The sequence below is a fragment of the Mercurialis annua genome, linkage group LG5 (assembly GCF_937616625.2).
Source record: "Mercurialis annua linkage group LG5, ddMerAnnu1.2, whole genome shotgun sequence".
Taxonomy (NCBI): Eukaryota; Viridiplantae; Streptophyta; class Magnoliopsida; order Malpighiales; family Euphorbiaceae; genus Mercurialis; species Mercurialis annua.
In genome coordinates, this window is record NC_065574.1 from 3,825,926 (window position 1) to 3,850,629 (window position 24,704).

The 24,704-nt window shown below is 35.8% G+C and overlaps 1 protein-coding gene across 2 annotated transcripts in view; it reads left to right on the plus strand.

Moving 5' to 3' along the window:
- The window catches only part of LOC126680991 (midasin), a 35,434-nt gene that overhangs the window by 1,123 nt on the left and 9,607 nt on the right, over positions 1–24,704 (plus strand). The window contains exons 3-56 of one of the 2 annotated variants that reach the window (XM_050376332.1): positions 8–89; positions 198–469; positions 552–755; positions 970–1,139; positions 1,962–2,071; positions 2,156–2,275; positions 2,497–2,575; positions 2,706–2,828; positions 2,906–3,005; positions 3,086–3,182; positions 3,368–3,499; positions 3,578–3,634; positions 3,717–3,890; positions 4,018–4,143; positions 4,227–5,978; positions 6,865–6,920; positions 7,008–7,203; positions 7,311–7,415; positions 7,499–7,804; positions 8,197–8,390; positions 8,485–8,539; positions 8,949–9,099; positions 9,811–9,884; positions 10,682–10,823; positions 10,991–11,089; positions 11,251–11,351; positions 11,496–11,585; positions 11,664–11,729; positions 11,827–11,991; positions 12,087–12,294; positions 12,390–13,276; positions 13,379–14,860; positions 14,938–15,112; positions 15,230–15,295; positions 16,201–16,283; positions 16,367–16,618; positions 17,266–17,401; positions 17,649–17,734; positions 17,815–17,900; positions 18,444–18,585; positions 18,667–18,756; positions 18,875–18,998; positions 19,108–19,262; positions 19,509–19,622; positions 20,507–20,656; positions 20,753–20,932; positions 21,020–21,175; positions 21,341–21,442; positions 21,536–21,760; positions 21,851–21,973; positions 22,701–22,782; positions 22,866–22,996; positions 23,082–23,246; positions 24,588–24,663. In XM_050376332.1, coding sequence (XP_050232289.1) covers positions 8–89; positions 198–469; positions 552–755; positions 970–1,139; positions 1,962–2,071; positions 2,156–2,275; positions 2,497–2,575; positions 2,706–2,828; positions 2,906–3,005; positions 3,086–3,182; positions 3,368–3,499; positions 3,578–3,634; positions 3,717–3,890; positions 4,018–4,143; positions 4,227–5,978; positions 6,865–6,920; positions 7,008–7,203; positions 7,311–7,415; positions 7,499–7,804; positions 8,197–8,390; positions 8,485–8,539; positions 8,949–9,099; positions 9,811–9,884; positions 10,682–10,823; positions 10,991–11,089; positions 11,251–11,351; positions 11,496–11,585; positions 11,664–11,729; positions 11,827–11,991; positions 12,087–12,294; positions 12,390–13,276; positions 13,379–14,860; positions 14,938–15,112; positions 15,230–15,295; positions 16,201–16,283; positions 16,367–16,618; positions 17,266–17,401; positions 17,649–17,734; positions 17,815–17,900; positions 18,444–18,585; positions 18,667–18,756; positions 18,875–18,998; positions 19,108–19,262; positions 19,509–19,622; positions 20,507–20,656; positions 20,753–20,932; positions 21,020–21,175; positions 21,341–21,442; positions 21,536–21,760; positions 21,851–21,973; positions 22,701–22,782; positions 22,866–22,996; positions 23,082–23,246; positions 24,588–24,663 — 10,874 coding nt within the window. The remainder of the gene's footprint in view (positions 1–7; positions 90–197; positions 470–551; positions 756–969; positions 1,140–1,961; positions 2,072–2,155; positions 2,276–2,496; positions 2,576–2,705; positions 2,829–2,905; positions 3,006–3,085; positions 3,183–3,367; positions 3,500–3,577; positions 3,635–3,716; positions 3,891–4,017; positions 4,144–4,226; positions 5,979–6,864; positions 6,921–7,007; positions 7,204–7,310; positions 7,416–7,498; positions 7,805–8,196; positions 8,391–8,484; positions 8,540–8,948; positions 9,100–9,810; positions 9,885–10,681; positions 10,824–10,990; positions 11,090–11,250; positions 11,352–11,495; positions 11,586–11,663; positions 11,730–11,826; positions 11,992–12,086; positions 12,295–12,389; positions 13,277–13,378; positions 14,861–14,937; positions 15,113–15,229; positions 15,296–16,200; positions 16,284–16,366; positions 16,619–17,265; positions 17,402–17,648; positions 17,735–17,814; positions 17,901–18,443; positions 18,586–18,666; positions 18,757–18,874; positions 18,999–19,107; positions 19,263–19,508; positions 19,623–20,506; positions 20,657–20,752; positions 20,933–21,019; positions 21,176–21,340; positions 21,443–21,535; positions 21,761–21,850; positions 21,974–22,700; positions 22,783–22,865; positions 22,997–23,081; positions 23,247–24,587; positions 24,664–24,704) is intronic. The other variant, XM_050376333.1, reaches the window with a different exon arrangement.

Genomic DNA, 24,704 nt, shown 5'->3' on the forward strand with positions numbered 1-24,704 from the left:
GATATAGGTCTGCGTTGACCTACTTCAAATTTGCTCCTTCTCCTTTCGAACTCATCTTGAAAGAGAGAATACTTCCTGAGCGGTTTAAGGTATTCTTGCACACTGAATCTTATAATTTAATTAGGTTCTTGGCTCATGTATTCTTTACTCACTATATTATGGTTTAGGTCTGCTATTGACATTCTTATTTGTTCTAGCAGGATGTAAATCGTTGCTTATTAACTGCACGTGTATCTTTTCGTCTCCTCTGTAAGGATCCAGAGTTGTTCTCTGTAAGATGGGATTGGTCCTGTTTTCTAGAGCTTGTAAAGATAACTCTAGATCATGGTCCCATCCATGGTTCTCCAGAGGTAATATCAGACATAAGATGGTGCGGAATTCAAATATTGCGCACCGCATTAAAAATGAGTGACAGAGCAATTGAAAATTTTGGTATTGGATCTGAAGAAGCAGCTTCGTGTTTTCTGCGGTGGGCTTTCGTCAAAATATATTTTTAATGATTTTAGTAATTTTTTCTCCTATAATGCTCACTTACTCGTTTTTATCTTCAGGTGGAAGGAGTTCTGTAAAGATGTAGATATAGAGAAGGCTGGCTTGTATGTTGAATCATCTGAACAATCATTGCTGGGCTCTGTAAATGGAGGAATTCATTTCAGTCAACAAAATTTTCTCTTGCCTTGTGATCATAATTCGCTTGCTTTCTTGCATCATTGTAAACATGAACCAATGATTAAGAGTAGAAGGCTGGTTACATGGTACGTCTTATCAGACCGGATTACTGATTAACTATTTTGGGCTCTTTAATTGATCATGTATATCATACTGGAACTCTATTGAGGGTGGTCACATCTTGAAGACGTTGGTTTTTCATTCAAATTGAGCCTACCGAGATATATTGTTTCTGGTATCATATTATATATATATATTCTTGAGGTTGTCATTTTAACATTTATTTTTCTTGTGATTTAGGAATGATATAGCAGGAGGCAATTCATTTGTAATGACATCAACGATGAAAAAAAGTTTTGAAATGGTGCTCTTAGCTGTGAGTCAAAGGTGGCCCATTCTTCTATATGGCCCTGCTGGTTCTGGGAAAACTGCTCTAATTAGCAAGCTAGCTCAGGATTCTGGGATCCAAGGTATTTTAACTTGCTAGGGTTAGTCATATCTTTAGGTGATGCGTTAATTCTAGGCATATGGTTTGTTAAACCTTCTTAAGATCTAACAATGGTAAATTGTATGCAAGTTTTAACAAGCAGGCCTATGCTGGAATTACAGACTTTAAGGGTTTGTTCAAAACTTTTTGTGGTCAAAATTAGTCTATATCTGCTTGGATTGAGGTCAATCCATCAACTAGATTTATAAAATGATTACAAAGAAGAATTTTATTCATGTCAGATCATTGAATTATGGGAAAAGGATCATTTATGCCCCTAAGGTTTGGCCCCAAGATCAAATAAGTCCTCAACGTCCGGAAAGGTTCAAATATGCCCCTAACGTCTTAAAAAATGAACAACCAACTAAGCCACTGATTTTGACAACCAAGCCCCCAACGTCTCACTTATGCATCAAAATTAGGGGCCTCATTGTTCATTTTTTAAGACGCTGGGGCATATTTGAACCTTTCGGACGTTGAGGGCTTACTTGATGTTGGAGTCAAACCTCAGGGGCATAAATGACCCTTTTTCCCTTGATTTAAAATCAGAGAATATTGAGAATAAGCATAGGCTATAAGTTGGAGCTGTCTCTGTTGAAATAACTTTAATATGTACTCCTGCTTGCTTTAACATGATATTCAAACATAATGAGATAGGATAAGTCATCATGTAGGCCTACCTAGTCAGGATAAAAGTGCAGTATATATGTCAACTGTACTATATGTTTTGCACGTAGTAAAAAGACGCTTTTCTCCTCCTCTTAGAAATACTTCCTAATCGTTATCTTGTTCTTTCATAAACCAGTTCTTACCATTCACATGGATGAACAATTTGACGGCAAAGCATTGATTGGAACTTATGTCTGTGCTGAGCAACCTGGTGAATTTAGATGGCAGCCTGGGTCACTTATCCAGGTTTATTTCTTTTGTAAAGCATTTGGTGCTGATGGTGATATGCACTTTGTCCCATGTGTAATATTCAGGATTTTCTGTTCCCAGGCTGTTCTGAATGGCTATTGGGTTGTATTTGAAGACATTGACAAAGCACCATCAGATGTGCAATCAATCTTGTTGCCGTTACTGGAAGGTGCAAGCTTCTTCATAACGAGTCATGGGGAGGTAAATGTGACATTTTCACTGTTATTTTTGTATGAAGAGCGTTTTATTTTATTGGCTATCATGTGGATGCTCAAATTAATCATTATGCTGGAAAATGTAGCTCTCTTTACCTTTTCACGGATAAGGCATGTGCCATTGGTCGATACCAAGTTTGTAATTCGAATTCTGATAGTTGGTTAAAGTTTGTTGTTGTTGATAATAAAGGTTTTTGGTCTTTCCAGGAAATAAGAGTGCCAGAAAGCTTTCGGCTATTTTCCACCATTTCGACATCAAAGATTGATGGATTTTACAATGCAGAAGGTCTGAATTATTGATCCAGAAATTAATTTTTTAATTGATTTTAGACTGTTTTTCTTCCTGTTCAAAAGTATGCCAGGTAGAAATGTGAACTCTTCATTGTGGATATTAAGCCCTTTTCTTTGGATTTTAGGTGGAAATTTACTTAGCATTCTTTGGAGGAGAGTGATGATTGGGCTGCCAAATACTGATGACTTGCAGAATATTGTAAAAGCTTGGTATCCTAATCTAGAGCCTCTTGCTGGAAAACTTATAGGTGGGTCATGATTTTATGTCAAGAACTAAAGGTTTCATATTACTTATCAATTCCCTAAAAATCATTTTTTGTCTCAGAAACTGTCGAACAAGTTAATTTGGGCTGTCTGCGCCATATTTGGGGATTTCAGTCTAGGAGTTCCTCTCTCGGTGGATGTCAGGAAAGGTTCTCAATACGGTAATATAATGGTGCTAGATGCATGCGAGTTGAGTTCGATTAGATTTTTAGTAATTGCAGATTTTCATTTCTGGTGGCAGGGATCTCCTTAAATGGTGCAAACGGATTGCAGGTTTAGGCTTTAGTCTTACAGGAGATGTTTTGACAGCTTATCAATGTCGCTGCATTTATCAAGAGGTATGAATTTGCTGCACATCTTTCTCTGCATATGTTTGTATGTATTATCTCAGTGCATGTGTTTTGTTTGTGAATGAACTAGTAGTTATTCACATGGATATAAGTTACACCAAGTAAGAGCTCTTAATGAGCATGCATTGGGTTTGTTCATTTACAATTTATGATCTCTTACTTCTTTATTTCAGGCTTTAGATATTTTTGCTGCATTTTCTGCATCAACGGAGACTAGGTTGATTATAATGAAAGAGATAGCAAAGGTGTGGGCTATTCCACCCTCTGAGACAGGAGTTCCTCATCCCTATAATCCTGAAATTCAGGTGCCCATTTATTTAGATGTATGCTATACCTGAATTTACAAGTGTTATAATTTCTTACTAGTGTAAATTTAATTGCAGGATCTTCTTGCAGAACTAAGAATCGGACGAGTCACTGTTCAGCGTACGGAAATAGCGGTTGGTTAAAGCATCCTAGATTGTGTCTGTTTATTTGTTCTTTTTTTATTGCTTCTCTGATGTCATCCTATGATTTTTTCAGTTGCATGGCCTGGAGAAAATTGTAAAGATGCGTAGCTCCCTGCAATTACTTGAAAGAATATCTTGCTCTGTTAAGTACAATGAACCTGTTCTCTTGGTCGGTGAAACTGGAACTGGGAAGACCACACTTGTACAGAATCTGGCGACAATACTTGGTCAGAAGATTACTATTTTGGTATGGTCCCATCCTCCCCCCCCCCACTAACGTACATGCAGACATTTAGGATGCTTATATGTGCATCTCTGACTGGCTGTTGAATTCTTATGTGTCATGCATCTGATAAGTTTGTTTCATTCTCCAGAATTTGAGTCAACAGAGCGATGTTGCTGATTTATTGGGAGGTTTTAAGCCGCTAGATCCACGATCTATCTGTGTTCTCATTTATAAGGAGTTTGAGAGTCTCTTTTCCAAAATATTCTCTGTGAAGGTATTATGTGTTTTTGGAGTTATTATCTTGGTATGAGATTGTTTGCTGCATAATTAACTTTTCTCTGATGTGTTCATGTCCAGGAAAATGAGAAACTTTTTGGCTACTTACAAAAGCAACTGACAAAAAAGAACTGGACTATGTTGTTGACTGCATTGAAGAAGTGTGTAGATAAGTTCCAAAAGAAATTACTAGTTGAAAGATCTGAATTAGGGAAGAAGCGAAAAAAACCTTTGGATGAAGAAGAGATGCTTAAAGCTTGGAACAAATTTTCTGTGAAACTCGAAACTGCTATCAGGCAAACAGGGGCTTCTCATGGAATGATATTTTCATTTGTAGAGGGTGCCTTTGTTACTGCACTTAGAAATGGTGAATGGATTTTGCTGGATGAGGTCAATTTAGCTCCTCCCGAGACCTTGCAGAGAATTATTGGTGTTCTGGAAGGAGATTACGGGTCATTATGTTTAGCTGAAAGAGGAGATATCAGTCATATACCTAGACATTCTAGTTTCCGCATATTTGGCTGTATGAATCCTGCGACTGATGCTGGAAAGCGAGATTTGCCTTACTCTTTGCGGAGCAGATTTACAGAGTACTTTGTTGATGATGTGTTGGATAAAGAAGATTTAAAGTTATTTATTAACAAATTTATGGAGGAAACTAGATCTGATAATGAACTGGAACAAAGAATAATTAACTTCTATCAAATGGCCAAAGTGAAATCTGAGGAAAGGCTGCAAGATGGGGCTAATCAAAAACCTCAATATAGTTTAAGATCTTTATACCGTGCACTTGAGTATACCAGGGAGGCAAAGGGAAAGTTTAAACTTCAGAAGGCATTATATGATGGTTTCTGTATGTTTTTTCTTACTATGTTGGATAAACCAAGTGCTAAGGTTATGAAGGCAATGATCAAGACTAAGCTGTTAAAGGGGATTAAACCTGAACCAAAGTCATTTGCTGCATATCTAAAAGTTGGAACTTCTGATGGTTTCTTGAAGAATTATGTAATAACAAAGAGTGTTAAGAAGCAACTTGAGAACTTGGCACGTGCTATTTTTATCAAAAGGTATCCTGTTCTTTTGCAAGGGCCTACTTCAAGTGGGAAGACTAGCCTAGTTCAGTATCTTGCTGCAATAACTGGTAATGAGTTCGTGCGAATTAATAACCATGAACATACCGATCTGCAGGAATATTTAGGAACCTACATATCTGATACTCATGGGAAGCTCATATTTCAGGAAGGTGTACTGGTTAAGGCAGTTCGAAAAGGCTATTGGATTGTTTTGGATGAGTTAAACCTTGCTCCATCTGATGTGCTGGAAGCATTGAACAGGCTGTTAGATGACAATAGGGAACTTTTTGTGCCTGAACTGCGTGAAACTATAAGAGCTCATCCAAATTTTATGCTTTTTGCTACTCAAAATCCACCTATCTTTTATGGTGGGCGTAAAATACTTTCTCGAGCATTTCGCAACCGTTTTGTGGAGGTTCATGTGGATGAGATCCCTGATAATGAATTGAGTGAAATAATAGAAAAAAGATGTGAGATTCCTGCAAGTCGTGCCAAAATCATGGTTGAGATCATGAAGGAGTTACAGTTGCACAGGCAGAGGAGCAAAGTATTTGCTGGAAAACACGGATTCATAACACCAAGAGACTTGTTTCGATGGGCCAATCGTTTGAAAATCTTTGGGGATTCTAAAGAAGTTATGGCAGAACATGGTTACTATCTCTTGGCAGACAGACTGCGGGATGAAGGAGAGAAAGTAGTGGTCCAAGAGGTTTTGGAAAAGCATCTCCGCGTCCGAATTGTCAAAAATAACTTGTACAAGGTATCTTGCATTTGGGCTACATTTTTATATGGCAAAGGTGGTTTATGCTGTAATATCACTTATTTCTATATATGATATTTTTTGGGCCTGTATAGCTCTTTGCAGAAGATGGACACATGTGGTTTGGATGTGCTAACTTGTAACTAGTATCTATATCTTGTGATTTTTCTGTATATGTTGTCAATTATCTGCATCTCATATTGTTAAAACATTATGTTAGGCATCATTTCATAATTTGTGTATTTCCTTAAGCGTGAGTTCTAATAGCTTTTGTGTTTCATAATGCGTGAGGCATTATGTAGATGGATGTGCACAATTAGCATGGAGAACAAAATTGAAGTTATCTATTTTCTAATTACAACTTTAAGCTATCTATTTTCTGAAACTGTATGCGTGCCAGTTTACTAGTTAGGTCTAATCATGTTATGAAAGCATAGCCTAGTATTAATTGGTGGCATCATTGATTTTATTATTGCTTAATCATGTGGAGAAATTAGGATTGTTATTTGCATGTACGGATTTTAGTTTGGATTAATGAGTTTAGATTTTGTTGTAAGCGCATGAGGTTGGATTTTGTGCAAGCGTATGAGTTTGGGTCTTGAAGTCTTTTGCATCAAGTATTGAAGTCGTTTAGCGCCTATTGCCAAAATAAATTCCATTTTATTGTATGCTGTTGGGGCATATTGGTAGCGTTAATTTTAGTGTAAAGTATAGCTCTTTTAAATAGCTATTTCCTTACTACTACATACTGGGGGGAAGGTATTTTAGCTATTGCTTTACTGCTAGTTTCATTTGATGCTTTCCTTTTTCTCAAGCGGCTCCATAACCTGAATGACTGCCTGCTCCATTCTTATCTCTTACCTTTTTTATCTACTAACTTTTTCAGGATCCCACTGAAAGGGACTTCAAATCTGTTGAAAGGGAGTCGGAAATTCTTGGAAAGTATGAATATGTTATTCTTGCCTGATGCTGTATTTTTATTTTTGTTCATTTATTACATTTTCCTCAATACTGTCCTTTCTCTTGCAGCATCATCTTGACCAAAAGTATGAGGAGATTGTATTTTCTTGTCAAGCGTTGTTATGAGTTACGTGAGCCTGTACTGCTTGTTGGTGAAACTGGTGGTGGAAAGACAACTGTATGTCAGTTATTGAGTCGTGCATTGGGTTTAAAGTTGCACATATTGAATTGCCACCAATACTCAGAAACATCCGACTTCATTGGGGTTTGTTTGCTTCCATAAATCTCTCAGTTTTTTTTTGGCTCTAGATTTACTGGCTATTGTATCCTGTCATTCTTTAGAGAAGTAAAATGTACCAATTGTTTCAACAGGGTTTCTATCCTATCCGAGAGAGATCAAGACTGACATCAGAATACAACTATGCAATAGAGAAGTTGATGCTGTCCAGGGCTTACGTCCTTTTTCCTGAGTTGATGGTAAATTTTCTAATATCCTGAATAGAGAATTTTTCTAATTTGTTTGTGAATTGTAGAGTAACTTGTTTATTCTCTGTATGCAGGAAATTTCTTCTGATATTGCTCAGGCTTCATCAACTCTTGATCATCTTGCTGCAATAATAAATAGTTACAAGCAAAGTCAGGTTTCAGGTAGTGATGTAACTATGGAGGATCTTGATGCTCTTGAGGCAATAAAGTTGAATCTTCTTCAGCTGTATCAGAAATGGAAGACAATATTCACATGGCAAGACGGACCTCTTGTGCAGGCCATGAAGGCTGGTGATCTGTTTCTTGTTGATGAAATTTCGTTGGCTGATGATAGTGTACTAGAAAGATTAAATAGTGTCTTGGAGCCGGAAAGAAGACTGGTTTGTTCTCTCACAATCTCATCAAAAACCTGATTTGTCATAAAATCATCTTGTTGTATACTGTTCATATTTCCTAATGATACCGTCGTCTGATGAGTTACTGTTAACCATAGCACAATTTTTTCAAAGTTTCATTTGTTTACCTTCCTTGCATGTGAGCTACCTTTATTAGTGTCATTTCTTATTGTTATCTTTTTGTGGGTTTGAACAAATGTATCATTCTGTTTATTTATTAAGGATGTAGTTTCTTATTTAACCGCTTTATGTTCTATTTTGCAAGAAATTTAACTTGTATGTTGTTGCTTTTTGAGTATCTATATCACTTGTTGCTCTATAGTTTGAGAATAATTTCTAACTTGGAGCTGTCTCTGTTTTCTATGTTTGCTTTGCAGTCTTTGGCCGAGAAAGGAGGGTCTATTATGGAAGATATAACAGCTCATGAAAACTTTTTAGTGCTTGCAACTATGAATCCTGGAGGTGATTATGGTAAGAAAGAATTATCTCCAGCTCTTCGTAACCGGTTTACCGAGATTTGGGTTCCTCCTGTTGGCGATCTAGATGAACTTAGAGATATTGCTTCAAATAGGTAAGCTTGTCCAAAACATTTGTCCATGAGGTGGTTATGTAGACAGGATAATCTTTTTTTGTTGTTGATATTTAACCAATATTTTAACTCGCAGGTTTTCTAGTCCGCAATTTTCTTATATGGTTGACTATATGATGAATTTTTGGGAGGTCAGTTCTGTTTTATATCTTGTTTATTCTTTTGGTAGCATCTTTGTGAGGCATAATACCTTACCAATTGCTCTCTTATTCTATTTAATGATACTCCTCACAAGACTAATTAACTAGGCAGTCCTAAAGCAACTCAAAATTATGGAAACCACCAACATATTCCTCTGCCAGAAAACCCTAATGCTTGCTCTTTTCTCATCACATACACACCCCCAATCCCCATTCAATCCTTTTAAAAGAATCGAAAAATACTCATGAGATGAATTTGTCTTGTCCTATAAGTTTTCGTATCATAACCCTGTAAAGCGTCAAAAAGTTCTTATTTGTGCATTATTCCTTCAATGTTCTGTCTCTATCTATTCATCTCTACTAAACAGATTAACTTTTCTGTTATTTTCTTTATACTCAGTGGTTCAACCAATTACAAGCTGGGAGAACTCTTACCGTGAGAGATCTTCTATCTTGGGTTGAGTTTATTTACGTGACTAAAGAGAATTTGGGACCTGATTACGCATTCTTCCATGGGCTTTTCCTTGTTTTGCTTGATGGCCTGTCTTTAGGTAAGTCTTGCTTTTTGTTCAACTCCTTGCATGCATGCTGCTATACTATTAATTTGAAGTAGTTTATATTTAGATTAACTTTTAAATAAAAGCCTGGCTTTTTCACTTTTTTAGCGATTTAAGCACGGCATTTGAAGGTATTCACCCCAGTCTCACCTTTTATTGTTTTGCATTTCTGGCTTAAAAGTATTTTTCCTTTACCAAGCGATGTCTTTTTGGCAGTTCTGTAATGAATAAATCAATGCCTAATCATGGTGTTGGGCAATAAATGCCAAAAAATTAAAGATGGGGCTCTGGGTTGCCAACTTTTTAATGTCGTATTTAAATTGCTAAAAAGGTGATAGGTTGAATTTATATTTGCAAATAACCCTCAAGGATTGTTGTTATTTCTTCCCAATATGCATGTGTTTAGTTTTTACTTGACTTACTGTAGCTACTTATATTTACACTGCCGCATTGGCACTAGTTTGTAACTCATTGCAATTGACAAAACTGAAATTCTTTCATTATTATTGTCGCTGATACCGAGTATTGCGGGGCATTTCTGTTGAATCTTCAATTGTCTAATTTCACAGTTTTCTTTTGCATACATCACAACTTGCATAATATTCAAGATTTTAAATTGTATCCTGTGATGGAATGATAATACTCTGTCTATCATTCCTTCTATTTTCAAATATCTTATAATGGTTCTTTTGTATGGCTTTTTAGGGACTAGTATCTCCAAAAAAGAGGCTGGAATATTAAGGGAGAACTGCCTATCTTTTCTTTTAAAGCAACTTGAGGTGTGTTTATTTAACTTGACATCTCGCTTTCTTATTCCTATTTTGGTAGTAAAATTAGCTGTATGCTATTTCTGCTATCGACTGTGGTGATCCTATAGTGCCTGTTGCCTTTATGTTAAGTTGTTTCTGTTTGTGCTTTCTATATTATTTGTTTAATTTGCAATATAAATTTGTTATTCATATAGAGTAAACAGTTGTTCGGATCTTGCAATGAGCAATAAGTTTACACGTGTTTTATAAGTAGAAAATCTTGAGCCAAATTTAACCTTTTCAATTGATCTTTTTTAGTTTAAAGGGAATCATGAAAGCTGTGAATTATTTGATGTTGAAATTTCAGATCTGTAACCTAGTTAGGAATCATTAATGTATCAATTTTTTTTGTGATTAGTTCAAACATTGAATGTGATATCATGTTTGGTTTTGTTTTGGGCGGTTACAAAGCTGTTTGTGCGATCCACTTTGTTTAATGAGTTAAGAATTTGACGACGTGTAAATGTCTTAATGATCTTTATTCAATCCATTTCAAGGGAGTTCTAAAGTTAAACAAACTTGAAAAGGTAAATTTCGTTTCATCAGTTGGCCTTGAGGTACTTTGGTAAGTTGAGATAAACTAATTTTGCACAGAATTGCCTTTGGTGAAATTGAGTGTCAATATGGAACAAAGTGTAAGTTGTCCTTTCAGTGTCACACTGTTCCCCCATTTTAGCTGGCTTTTAAAAAATATTAACGTACTTTGGATGGTATATAAGGCTGCCATCTATAGCAGATTGTGAAAATTGCTTGCTTTGATGTTACAGCTGAATGGTAATGTGCCGAGTAAGATATCAACTATTGAAAATTATGGTTGGGGTGATCATGGAACAACTACAGAGATTTCTTGTACTGATGACATGCTCTGTGACAATGTCTTTGGTATCAGTCCATTTTATGTTGAAAAAGGTCAGTATATATGCATGTAATATTCTTTTGATACAATATAAGTAAACTGAGTATTCTTTTTTCTTTTTGTCTTACTCATCCATGCTGAATCATTACAATTTTCAAAGTTTCTAGGGTTTATTCCAATAGCTATTCATGTATTGTGACTTAAGGTTTACCGTTTATAGGTTATGGAATATGCGAAAGTCGTGGTTTTGAATTTTTGGCGCCAACCACACGCAGGAATGCTTTACGAGTATTGCGTGCTATGCAGCTATCAAAACCCGGTATGTCTTGCACTATCTTTCTGCTTCTGTTCCCCAAAAGAAATCAAATTCATATTTCTTCCTGATTTGGAGGAGAAAGGCTAGGGGCTACTGTTACCATTGATTGATATCCTTCTGTTTATTGCTTTTCAATGTTAGTCTTGCATTTTGTATTCTTGTAGTACTATTGGAGGGCAGTCCCGGTGTTGGTAAAACAAGTTTGGTTATTGCGTTGGGGAAGTATTCTGGGCATAAGGTTGTACGCATAAACTTATCCGAGCAGGTGAATGATTTTCTATTGTCCTCTAGATTATACTCTTCATAAACTTATCATTTCTTCAATTTCTTATAGTTATTGCTTTTTCCTTCTGGTAAATTGTCTTTATTTTTTAGTATGATAGAAGTTTTTGTTATTATTATTGTCCAGACCGACTTGATGGATTTGCTGGGTTCAGACTTACCTGTTGATAGCGATGAAGGAATGAAATTTGAATGGTCTGATGGAATATTGCTGCAGGTATGACTTTCCTATCTAAAAGTTCTTAGTTTGCCTATTTCTGAAGCACCTATTGTGATATTGAATTACTCCTTTCAGGCTCTGAAGGATGGCTCTTGGGTTTTGCTGGATGAACTGAATCTTGCTCCACAATCTGTCTTAGAGGTATAGTAAGAATTTTTTTATTTTTCTCCTCTGCTTCTTACCCCTTTTCTGCTCCGTGCCAATGCAAATGAGCATTGATGAAAAACTTTGCAATCAGGGTTTGAATGCTATTCTGGATCACCGTGCTGAGGTCTTCATTCCAGAGATCGGCATTACTTTTAAATGCCCACCATCTTTCAGAGTCTTTGCATGTCAAAATCCCCTTTCTCAGGGTGGTGGCAGAAAAGGGCTCCCTAGATCATTTCTAAATCGTTTTACCAAGGTTGGTAATAGTCACGTCATTAATTTCTTTGTTGCCACTGCAAGCATAGCATTTGCCAAGATTTATGTGACCTTGCTCACATCTTGTTGTTTCAGGTGTATATAGATGAGCTAGTTGAAAATGACTATTTATTCATCTCAAGCTCTCTTTATCCGTCAATTCCAAGGCCTATGCTTTCAAGGTTGATTTTATTCAATAAGAGATTACATGAAGACATTATGATATATCGCAAGTTTGCACAGGATGGCTCCCCTTGGGAATTTAACTTGCGTGATGTGATACGCTCATGTGAGATCATTCAAGGTGACATCCTTAGCCTTTATTTTCATTTGTGATGTTTTTTTTGTCAAGATGTTGCAGAGTTTCTTTCTAATAATGTCTCTTTGTGCTGAATTTAGGTGCACCAGAGACTTTCAAAGTTGATAGCTTTATTGATGTTCTGTATGTTCAAAGAATGCGCACTCCTGCTGATCGCAAGGAAATTTTACGGCTATATGAAGAGGTTTTTGGGGTCAAACTATTGATAAACCCTTATCCACGTGTACAGCTAAACACTAAATACTTAACTGTGGGGAACACTGCTGTCAGAAGAAACATTGTGCGGTTGTCTAACCATAATAGCACTCAGCTGAATATTATACCTAGCATTCGCCATAGTTTGGAGGCTGTTACACATTGTTTACAGCATCAGTGGTTGTGCATCTTAGTTGGTCCTCCATCTTCTGGGAAGACTTCACTGATAAGATTGCTAGCTGAGGTCACTGGCAATGTACTAAATGAGCTAAACCTTTCTTCTGCAACTGATATATCTGAATTACTTGGATGCTTTGAGCAATATGATGCTTACCGAAATTTTAGGGCTATTTATGCTCATGTTGAGCGCTATGTTGCCGAGTATTGCAGTTCATTGTTAGAGTTTTCAAGGGTGACATTCTGTGAAAGAGAGAATATAATTTCCAAATGGCTTGCTTTCACATCTAAGATGGATTTTAGTTTTTTGTCAACTTTGTCACTTTTGGAAAACTGCCAGAGGTTTGTCAGTTCTCTAAATTTTATGGTAGAGATTCTTGAGCAAGTAAAGCTGGACGTGGTTGACAATGGCTTACCTGTTTCTTGGTCAATCAATGAACTGAGTGGAGCCATAAACAAAATTTTGGAGTTGCAAGATTATTTACATAAAAGGCAATTTTCAGCAAAGTTTGAATGGGTTGCTGGAGTTCTCATAAAGGCAATAGAAAATGGTGAATGGGTTATTCTGGAGAATGCAAATCTTTGTAATCCCACGGTATTGAACATCTTGTCTTAATTTTAAGTTTTCGAATTATTTCTTTATGATATTTCTTTTTGATTAATTTATTTATTGTACTCTCCTTGGTCATATGCTTAGGTTCTTGATAGGATCAATTCTTTAGTGGAGGCGAGTGGTACAATCACAATTAATGAATGCGGGACAGTTAATGGAAGCCCGGTGGTTCTCCATCCACATCCCAATTTTCGAATGTTCCTCACTGTTAATCCAAGATATGGTGAAGTATCTCGAGCAATGCGAAACAGAGGAGTTGAAATATTTATGATGCCACCTTATTGGCTGTTTGAAGAGGGAAAAAGTGCAGAATTTGAATTGAAGGATGTGAAAAGATTTATTGAGTTATCTGGTGTTCCTGTTACTAGATTAGTTGAAGTGATGGCTAATGCTCATGTCTATGCTAGGAACGAAGCTATACGCCTCAATGTTCATATTACTTATCTTGAGCTTGGGCGCTGGATTAAGTTATTCCAACAGCTTCTTATTAATGGTAACCAACCTTTTTGGAGTCTCCAGAAGAGTTGGGAGCATACGTATATCTCTGCCTTAGGTGAGGGCGTGGGATGGGATATTATTAGTTATGCAAAAACTGCTTTCTTATCGGTAACACCGCAATCATATTTCAATTTGCCGGATGAATTGTCTTTGAATTTGCCAATCTTTTTGGAGTTCAAGGATTTAATATTTTACTCAAAGGAATCTTCTGTTAAACAAAATTGCATGTATCTGGACTACCTTATATCTCAATGCGAAATCAAATCATCTTCAGATAAAGCTGGTTGGCAGCAAGTTTTTTCCAGCACCAGCTATGAGGGGGCTTATTTTAATTTGAAGATGATAGAGCAATTGATGTTTCCTAAGGCTGCAAATAGGCTACTTTCTAGTACATGTACGGATGCAGATTATGACCTGAAACTGGTTAAAAAGATGATACAGTTTACTGCCAACTGGGCTATTGAGCAGGCTACTGAAATTGATTTTAAACTGTATTTTCTCTGGTTCAGCTGGCTTAGTGTCAAACTAGGACCTGGTCATTTTTTCTGTTCTTTTGAAAAAAGGCTTCAAGAGGAATTTGGGCATTCTATATGGAAGTGTATCTTTCACAGCCACCATGAGCTTGTTTCCCATCACCAAATCGATCTGAACTTTCGGCCCATTCCTTTGCTTTCACTCGAGTTGGTTGATTTAACTCCAACAAGTGACATGTTAAAGACATCACATGAGTTATTTAATGCTATTAATTGTATAGGCCTGCTAAGGCTTTCTTATGAACAATGGAATGCTCAAATCGCACACATATATAGTACTGAAACTCAACGTTTCAAACTGATCTTTGAGTCTCTGCAAGGATTGGAGAAAGAAATCCTTGATATGCTGGTCACATCTCCGTCATATGATGTGCTGCTTACACTATGCACTCGTCTTCTTGATGATCACATAATTTTCTGGAAAGCTTTTATTTCATCTGAATTTGAGCACCTGTTTTTCTCGTGGCATTCCTTGGTGAAGGATGTTTCGAAATTGCAAGATTTCTGTCCAAGAGCTGTTGAAGATGTTTTGATGGTAGGCTGCATTAACTTTTATAATTTTCTGTTATTCCTTTACTCTGAGGTCTGAGCTAATATGTATCTTTAGTGCAGCTGGGAAAGAAGCATCTGGATAAAGAATTTTATCAAGGATCACAACGGTCCTTGCTTTGGATTCATGGCGGTCATCCAATATTGCCTCCCTCTGCAAATTTATATCACAAACAGAATCAGCTTTTGGAGTTGTGTGATTCAATTTGGCAACCACATGAAAAACCGTATATGCAGGGTATGACAAGCTGATCCTCTGATTCTTCAGATTCACATTCAGTGGATGCTTATCCTTCTCTTTCTTTCTCTATATAGCCTTCTTTAAATGCTTATGGGACATCTTTTTTTGGAACAGTGGGTGATTGCTTGACTAAGGGTGTTGCTTCTTATGTTCCCGAACTTCGCTTCCTTGCAGTTCAAGGTAATAGCTTCCCGTTGCTGTCACTTTTACCGGGTGTTTCTTTTTAAGACATTTTGCTTTTAACTAAATATAGAAATGATTAATATTATCAGTTATTGGAGCTAATCAAGCAATAGACAGGAAAAGATAAGTATTTGACAAATATATAAAAGAAAAAGTAAACTAAAGTAAATATAATTCAATTAATTATAGATATGATTGATATTATTGATAATTAATAGCTAATTAAGCAATAGAAAAGAAAAGACATATTTGACCAATATATAAAAGAAAGAATAAATTTTAATAATTATTTAAATATAGTATATGTCGTATATATATATATATATATATATATATATATGGTAGAATATATTAAAGATAAATATGGTAAAATATTATATATATGCATAAAATAGGTATTTTGAAATTATTATGTTTTTAAAGATTTGAAACCGGAACCGCCGATTTCAGCTCCAATAAAGTTGGAACTGGCCTGTAACCGACCTCCCCACAGTTCTGGGCCGGATTTGTGTCCAGTGCAGAGTTTGATTGGTTCCAGGCCGGATTTCACGGGCGGAACCGGCCCATGACCAATTCTACTCTCCTTCCCAAATTGATAAGCAACATTTTCACTTTTATCGACAAAAACTATAAGCAGTCATTTATACATGAATAATTATTTGTCATGTATAATCTCATTAGTAGGACGATTAGAAGTTATCAATTCAGTGAATAGAAATAGGTGGAATAACTATGGTAGGCCACGCGCTCTCAGTTGTTTGTCTGATGATTTTGATGTGGGGTTTCATTTATTTCACACGGTTTTGGCATTGAAGATAATTCCCTGAAGTGTGTGTTCATGCATTTGACTATGTTGTGATACTAATTCGAATTTGATTGACCATTCATGGTTTTTTGTGTAGGTATTTGCTTGTCATCACATATTATTAGTAAATGTGATGTGGATCATGATACAGCTGTGCAACAGTTAGAGGAGATGCAACAGGTTGGTGGTCTATTCCAGTTACCACTTTCAATTGATTTCATTGCTTTATCTAGTCTCATTAATAAATAAGTCGAGTCTTTCAGATGCTTTCAGAGAGATTTGAATATGATAAGCGCAACTTGGAAGCAAAGTTACAGTCGTCTGAGCATCTTACTGTTGATGGAAATTCAGCTTCATGCTGTGTTTTCTTCCCTGAAGTATTGTACGCGAAGTCTGGTTTTGTTTGTTGGCAAGAGGCACTCCCTATAGTCGACAGTGCCAGTTTCTTCTTAGATATGGAATTGCTTCAGAAGCTGTTAACCCTTGTTCTTATTGATCCAAAAGAGTTGGAGATGGTAAGATTAGTTCTGTTAATTTCTCCAAGCTTTAATCCATTCTTGCTGGTAGCGTAAATGACTTTGCCTTTATTTTTTATTCTATCTTTAAAAGTTTGAATGCAAATGGCTCAATTTTATATAAAGAGGGTGCAGCTTCTCCCACTCCGTCTCTTGAAATTTGAGTGGAAATTATTTCTTTAAGCAGTGTGTTACTCACAGGGAAAAAATAATTGGTTCAATGTCTATTGTTCTAAATTGTACACATTGGGAATGCTCAAAATTTCGGATGCAGTGTTGACATAGTTAGAATTTGTTTTTTCTCCAAAAATGCTCTTCATCACGCTTAAGAAGCAAGAAAAATGAATTACAATATTTGAAGTTTTTGTGGTATGCTGAGAAGATCCTGCACAACTTGTCTGAGGTGGGAATGCTAAAATTTGATACATTATGCGGGATTTAGAATGGAGTAGCCTAGGGACCTGTTACTTTGTTTGTGTATATACTAGCTCAATGATGACTTTAATCTTGATGAGAGTTAATAATGCAGGGTTGTTTCCTCGGTTACATATTCGATGCATATTTCTTAGCAATGTGTTATTTTGAAAATCATTTGTCGGTATCATGACTTGCATGGGCTGTGTTTTCCTTGTTTATTCTGATCACAGGCACTTGGAGGTGTATCAAACCTTATGAAGTTTGCCTTAAAGTACTCATTAACCTTGTCAGGAAGACCACCTCAAAATTTTATACCACATCAAAAACTTTTGTGGACACTTGAAGAATGGGCATCTATCGATTCAGGCTAGTACTCTCTCCCTGTACTATGCTATCCGACCCTTGTATTTCTTTTAATGATTTTTTTTCCGGCAGTTCTCATTAATTTTGTATATGCTTTGCGTTTAATATATCTATGTGGTGTTTGCGTATAAGTTATTCATCTTTCCTCTTATGTCTTCAAAAGAGTTGCCTTTATGAAACAAGTTCTTCACTTTTATCTTGAATACACTCTGTAAATCTGCATGTAAATTCAAATTCTTTTTTGTTACAGTGAATGCAAAAATCTCCAGTTATGTTCTTGAGATGTGGTTCTGGTGGCATTTGTCTTTGTGGAATCATTGTCCTATTTCTGTTGAGGTACATCTTCTATTCATTGTAGTTTGTTATGCATGTATGTATTTGAGAAAACTCTGCTTTGATCACGCATTGGCATGTAGGGGTGCTTAAAGGTCGGTGATTCTGATATTCCTGTACCTGCTATGCTTGCTCATCCGGTAAAAACAGCATCTGTTATCCGTATCATGTAAGATCACTTACTTTTACATTGTTGTGTATTAGGTTTCCTCTCTGTTGTGAACTTGGGCTAAGGTAAGATATAGGGTTATTGTATTCAGCTATTGTCTTGATGTATCTTGCCAATAGTTTCTGAAATTATAGGAACTTGAGTCTTTAAATAGTAGCTCCATTATTTTTAGATCTCTTGATGTCCCACTTAAGAGTCTTTTTTTAATCATGTTCTTATTTTGGGAAAATGAGAAGGAGATTATAGTAGCTTTCTGTTACAAGATACTTCACTAATTATTGTGGCGTAAATTCTTGCCTGGGAATCAGATTATAGAAGCACTAAAAAATAGCTCTGAGTACAGAGAAACAATTTTCTTCAAAAATATTATCCATGACAATATCTTTGATGGATATTATTTATGGTGAAATTAGATAATGTTAGCTTTCGAGTTTTATGGATATATGGTATTTTGATATTGTGATAACATTAAATAATTTTGTTATATAATTCATAGACTCCTGAATTTCCAACTGCACCTTTCTTCTTATTTTTGGATTTCAGGCGAAGTTCCTGTTGTATTAAGGACTACTCTGCATATTTGTTAAAACTTAAACTGGCATCACACAATTTCTGGGAAAGTCCTTCAACACAGAATGACTTGCCTAAATTTCTGCTCCCTGTTGCTCGTTCTCTCTTCCAACAGGTAACTTATTTTTTTTGAATTGGACAATTTGTTCTTGTTTCATTAGTGCGCAATCAAGCCATAATATTATGTTGTTTCCAGATTGTGCATGCACACAAACGAGTATATGATGCTGATAAATTTGCTGCAATCAACTCTATCTTCTGCTGCTTCCAGAAGAACAGGATTACGGTATGTTTCCATTAAATTGTCTCGACAGATTTTACATGGTTTTGAAGTTTTTCATCTCTCCTTATTTTGAGTATATGACCTCTAACTTCTAATGATATATTCATCTTTGCGGTTACAGCTAGATGAGCTGCAAAACTTGTCCTTGCTCATTACATCTTCAAGTGATCAAATATTGAACTCCATGATGTATCCGTTGGTTGAGCCACTACTTAGAGATCTTTATCTTAACTGCTCATCGACCAGTGAGTATAAGTTTATTGGTCATTTATATATGTATATTGATTAATTTTGAAGATTGTTTGAGCTTGTTTTATCACTTTGCTGATTTTTTTCTTTTTCCTCTATCTCTAGATTTCTATTTGAATACCGGTCATGCATGGTTACGGATTGGGGAATTGCGCTTCAGTCTTTTGCTTGGCTGTCATGATATCGATCCTGCTCTCAAGTACTCTTTCAAGCATTCTCAAATTGAAGAAAGGATTTCGTTACTCGAGCTTGAAATTAAGGTATTTCGTTCTAAATTTATTTTCACAATTTCTTGTCTTTTTGTTATTTTGTGACTCAAGCTTTATGCTTAGAGATATGGTTAGGAGATCAAATATCTTTCTTCTTGTGGCTGAAATGGTCGTCTTCTTTAGTTGGCTAGACATGCTGTGTAATTTTATTCGTGTTTGTATTTGTCTAATATAGAGTAACCTGGGTCTTCTGCGTTCATTGGGTTTCTTAATATGATATACCAACTCAAACTGTAGGTGCGACAAGAATGTGATTATTTAGCAGGATGGTCTTCATCGAGAAAGGCTGATAAGAAGAGAATTGAAGCATTACAGATGCTCGAAATAGAGCGAAAAAGGCTTCAAAAAAAGGTATAGAAACTTATAGTTAGTCCATCCTTATATCCATATGGTCTTCAAAAAAGTAACTAATTCATTGTCAAATTTGCGATGAGCTGCTGACTCGTAGTTGAATATTTAATTCTTTGTTCTGTAATGCTTAGATTTGTCATTCAAAACTGCAGAAGCAGCCTCAGGCTGTGGTTTTCTTTATGCAGCAAAGTTGAAGTGTTGAACTGTTGGAAAGAGTAATTTCTAGTTTAAATTTAAGGCAGTGCAACTGAGTGATCCCAAATTCTAGAATGACTTTAAATTGGACTCGTAATACTCTCTATTGCATAACTCATTTTGCCCTTTCACACGAACCCTACTCATTCTGCAATGAGTTATACATTAAAGTTGACGTTTTCTACAGTCTTTATGTGTTGAATGATTGACTCATGGCAGAGGATGAAAGATGAGTATTATTGATTTACAACTGTGTATAACCAGACCAGTGTATTTATTTTTCTTATAGTTCTTAGCTTTGTTAGAGGCATTTATTTTTACATTGATGGTCTCTATTCCTTGCTTATTTATCTTACACATCGTCCTATCAACATAATGCTGTTATGCCCATGCTGATTTTCCACTAGATCTACTTTTTTTTTATTTGGTTCATTAGCTATTTATGTCATCTTGTTTACTGGCATACTTCTCTGTTTCTTGTCTCTTTCCGTTTGGCATTCACTTTTGTATAGCATTGGCTCATCCTGTGGTAATAATAGAACAAATTATGTTGCATTGAAAAGTTGAACTAAGATTTATCAACTGTTTTACGATTTAATGAAATTTCTGCTTTTACTCTGCAATACTGTTAAGAGTCAGATACATCCGTGATTTCCTTTGGTTAATTGCCTTGTATGATTTTACTTCAGATGGTGTTCCGCAGCAACTCATCAAAATTTAATGCACTTAGAAATGATTGTAAGGAGTTTCTTAAACGTATAACGGTTGTTATGAAATTAGTTAATAACACTGAAGTTGCGGAAATACCAGATGTTCTTGTTCAAGTGTGCGACTGGCAGGTATGCTTTGGTGCTCATGATTGATATATTTATTGGTAGGGATTGTTGTCATTGAGAACTGACTTTTTATTCTTTTGTCGACATCTGATTTTGCAGAAAACTGCGACCTGTTTTATTGAGCAATTATCAAATGATTACAAGGAATACATTGATGTTGTTCAACCAGTTCAGGTTGCAGTGTATGAGATGAAATTAGGCTTATCACTAATGCTTTCTGGTGTCATGTGGGAAAAAAATTCAAACAAGGTTGGGGTGTACAGTATGGAGCAAGTCACGGTACTTAACATATTACCTTTTCCCCCCTCTTCAATCAAAATCTCTGTTCATCTGTTATCTGAGTGGCTTACTTGGACAATCTTGCAGGAAACGATTGGGTCATTGATGAGATTCCCAAGGGGATACGCGCTAAAATCAAATTCTTCAAATGACATACATAGTCCTTTAAGTTTCTTGGAACAAGAAGCAAATTTTCTGGAGAAGCTGGTTTCCCTTTCAAGTGATCATGATGCTGAAAGAGGGGTACGCTTTTGTCCCCTATTTGTGAAATCATTTTAGATGATATGACGACTCAAATCATGATTTTATCAAACTTCTTTTCTCTTTGCTGAGGAATTATTGAGACTTTCATTCTGTAATGTATTCCTTGATGAAATTTAATAATTTGTTGTGCCTGAATGATAACAGGCATCTATCTTGAAACTCAAAATATCTCTTCATCTGAATATTCTTGTCCGTGTCTCACATTTTGTGGCTGATTCAAAAAGGATTGATCGTACAGCTTTCAAGGTAAGATTCTTTTCTATAGTCGTTCAATGATCAATTTTTGCTCAGAATCAGATGGTAACACACGCTGATATTTCAAATGTTCTTGTTAATCAGTTACTGGATAAGTTGTTTAGTGAATTTGCACGCTTGTGGATGAACATGAAGATTCAAGTGAAAAGCAAAGAAGGCTGCGATGCTCAAGAATACAAATTTAGGCCTCGGGCCTTTGAGATTAAGCATGTTATTGATGTTGATATATCAACTTTTGGCAAGTTCCTTTCAGATGAAAATTCGTCAGAATGGCTAGAGTTGCTTTCTGCAGATGAATGTTTGGAGAAGGTGATACTTCAATACTGTCATACTCTTCTGCTCTTTGTTTTTTTAATTAAAATAGTAATTATTAATATTATTATGTTGTCATTTATTCAGGTGGAGGCTGATAGAGAGAATGAAAATTTGGAAGAAGAGTGGAATCTTATGGAAGAAGCATTCATGAATGACATGATCCAGATACACAATCAACTATTTGGATCTATTAATCTCGTCTCATTTGTAAGTTTTCTATCATGTCTACTTTTTGCTACACAATTTGGTAATGCTATTTTGGCATTCCTAGCCTTTTGCTGATGTAAGTATTCTTGTTTGGTGCGGTGCTGGTGTCCAGCTCTAGGAGGATGATAGGATAACGATATTTCACGATCACTTAATAGATTTGTTTTTTAAAATTGTCAAAATTTCTTGCACACATTACCATGCACACAAGGGGAAAAAGAGAAGAAAATAAAGTTTAGCTGTTTCTCAATATAGCATACTTGAGTCTGTTTTCTGGCTATTTTGTCCGGTAAAGAGAATTATTACATAACTTTTATTCATTTGTCTGTGTCTACTTTTTGTTACACAATTTGGTAATGTTATTTTGGCATTCTTAGGAGGATAATAGGATAAAGATATTTCACGATCACTTAATAGATTTTTTTTTTAAAATTGTGAAAATGTCTTGCACACATTACCATGCACACAAGGGAAAAAGAGAAGAAAAGAAAGTTTAGCTGTTTAGCATACTTGAGTCTGTTTTCTGGCTATTGTATTCGGTAAAGAGAATTATTACAGAACAACTTTAATTCATTTGCTTGAAATTTTTTTACCTCTAGATTTGATTTTCCCATCTAATGTTGATGCATCTTAAATCTATTGTTCTGCGATTGTGCGCCCTTATATGCTAGTGTAACCCACCATGAACTTTTGTTTTGTGCTTTTACATATTTGGTTTATTTGTCAGCCTGGTACTTTCTGCGTCTCTGATGCTGATAGGCTGCGCTCGTTCATCAACTCTTACTCATTGGGAGCAGGAATAATTAGAGGTGATTGTCTGGTGTTTTCTTTTTCTTCTTTATGCATTTAAATTGCTTAGAGATGAATATTTGCTAATGAATTTTATGTTCAGGTTTAGGAGGTCCGATTTGTTCTAGTTTGGATGCGGAACTAGTGCCAGAGCATATGCTCCGTCTTTGTTTGGAGCATGAAAAGATATCTGTTTCATCCCATAATGCGTCTTCAAGTTATAACTTTTATAAGGTTGAGAAATTTTTAGTTTTTGATTTCTTTTTCTTTTAATTTCCTTTTCAATTTTAAATTAACTTTGTTTCGTTCGCTTGACTAGGACTCGAATGCTTCTGAGATGTCTAAAATGGTGAAATTACTTGTCACTCTTCAGCAGAGAAGTGCCAGTCTTCTGAATGAATGGGAAGATCACCCTGGTCTCCAAAAAGTCATCGATGCAATTGAAGTGCTCTTGGCTATTCCTATGAGTACACCTCTAGGCAAGGTAATAAACACTGCCAGCTCTTTGCATTTAATTAGAACCACTTCTGGATTATCCTGCAAGAAAACAAGTTTTACTAAGAAATGAGGTCAGGCAATGCTATGTTAGATAAATTGTCCTCCTAGGGAAGTTGGAACTCTAGTACTCTACAAATCGCTATAGACAAGTACGAGCTGAAAACAAACTGCCTTCCATAGAACACTATGATTACACTTATAAGTTATAACAAAGTCTAGCAGAAAACCAAAATGCCATTCTATGCGTCAAAGATTGCCTCCAAATTTAAAGATGCCTACATTGTTTTCGGTCTGACTGTTATCTATGATGAAAAGAAAAGCAAAGGTGGCAATTCGGCCGAGTTGGGAGGGTTTGGATCTGCTCAGTTTGGATCGGAGTCGCTCAGGATTATGCTTTTTTGGGATCATTTCAATTTTAGGTCACTCTGGATTTAGGTCATTTTGTGTTTTGACGTAACATCAATTTTCTTGTAATTTTTTTCACCATTGAGTCTCTTGTCGGGTTGGTTGAGTCAAACGTGTTACAAAAAAATAAAAATAGTTTAGCCAATGTATTATAAACTTCAATTCTTATACTTTATAAAGTGAAGGATTTTGATGAGATTTTAACTAAATTTTGGATAAGTTATTGATTTTAAGTCAGATTTAATTTTCACTTACTTTCTTCTGTTAGACATAAATTTTGGATTTAATTCGAATTTGTGTTCAATCTAAAGTTCACTATTAAGAATTACTTGACCTATTGGATCACGCGCCGATACCCTTCAATTTCAGGATATATGGATCAGGTATGTTTTTGTCAACTTAGTGTATGTGAGGGTTTGTCGAGGAGTTTGTTGGGTCGGGTCAGGGTTGGCGGTTTGGTCAACTATTATCATCCCTAAACATGCATAGGCTCGAAGGCTCATTTTTTCAACCGCCAAATATATCTTTTAATCAGAGAAATGTTTTTAGAGACTCTAAAAATATTGAATATTACGCAGTGGAAGTCACTTCACAACCTCAGAGCAAGTGATAAATTACACACCAGTAAAACATTTACACAATGTAGCAGAATTTATCTTTTGCAAAAATCAATTAGCTTTTCTCCTTTAGCAGAATTTAGGATGAACAAGCCCTTACCTTTAATTTTGGTTGATCTTTCCAGTTTGGTTGTCAGCATAATTTTTTTTTTTGCAACTCTGAAAGACGACACATGCCTTTTTAGTTTCCCTGTGAATCAAATTAACATATTCCTCCAGACAATACTTGTGCTAACATTGTTTGAAACATCACTTATGGAGCACAATAAAATGCTTTGGAAACTGAGTTATTTTATTTTCTGAAGGCTCTTCTGGGACTGCGCTTGCTACTCAACAGGGCTAGAGTATTAGGAGAAACTGGAGTGAAATTCTCTCCCTCTGGTATGTTATCCATATTTTGTTGATATTAATCAATATGCCTG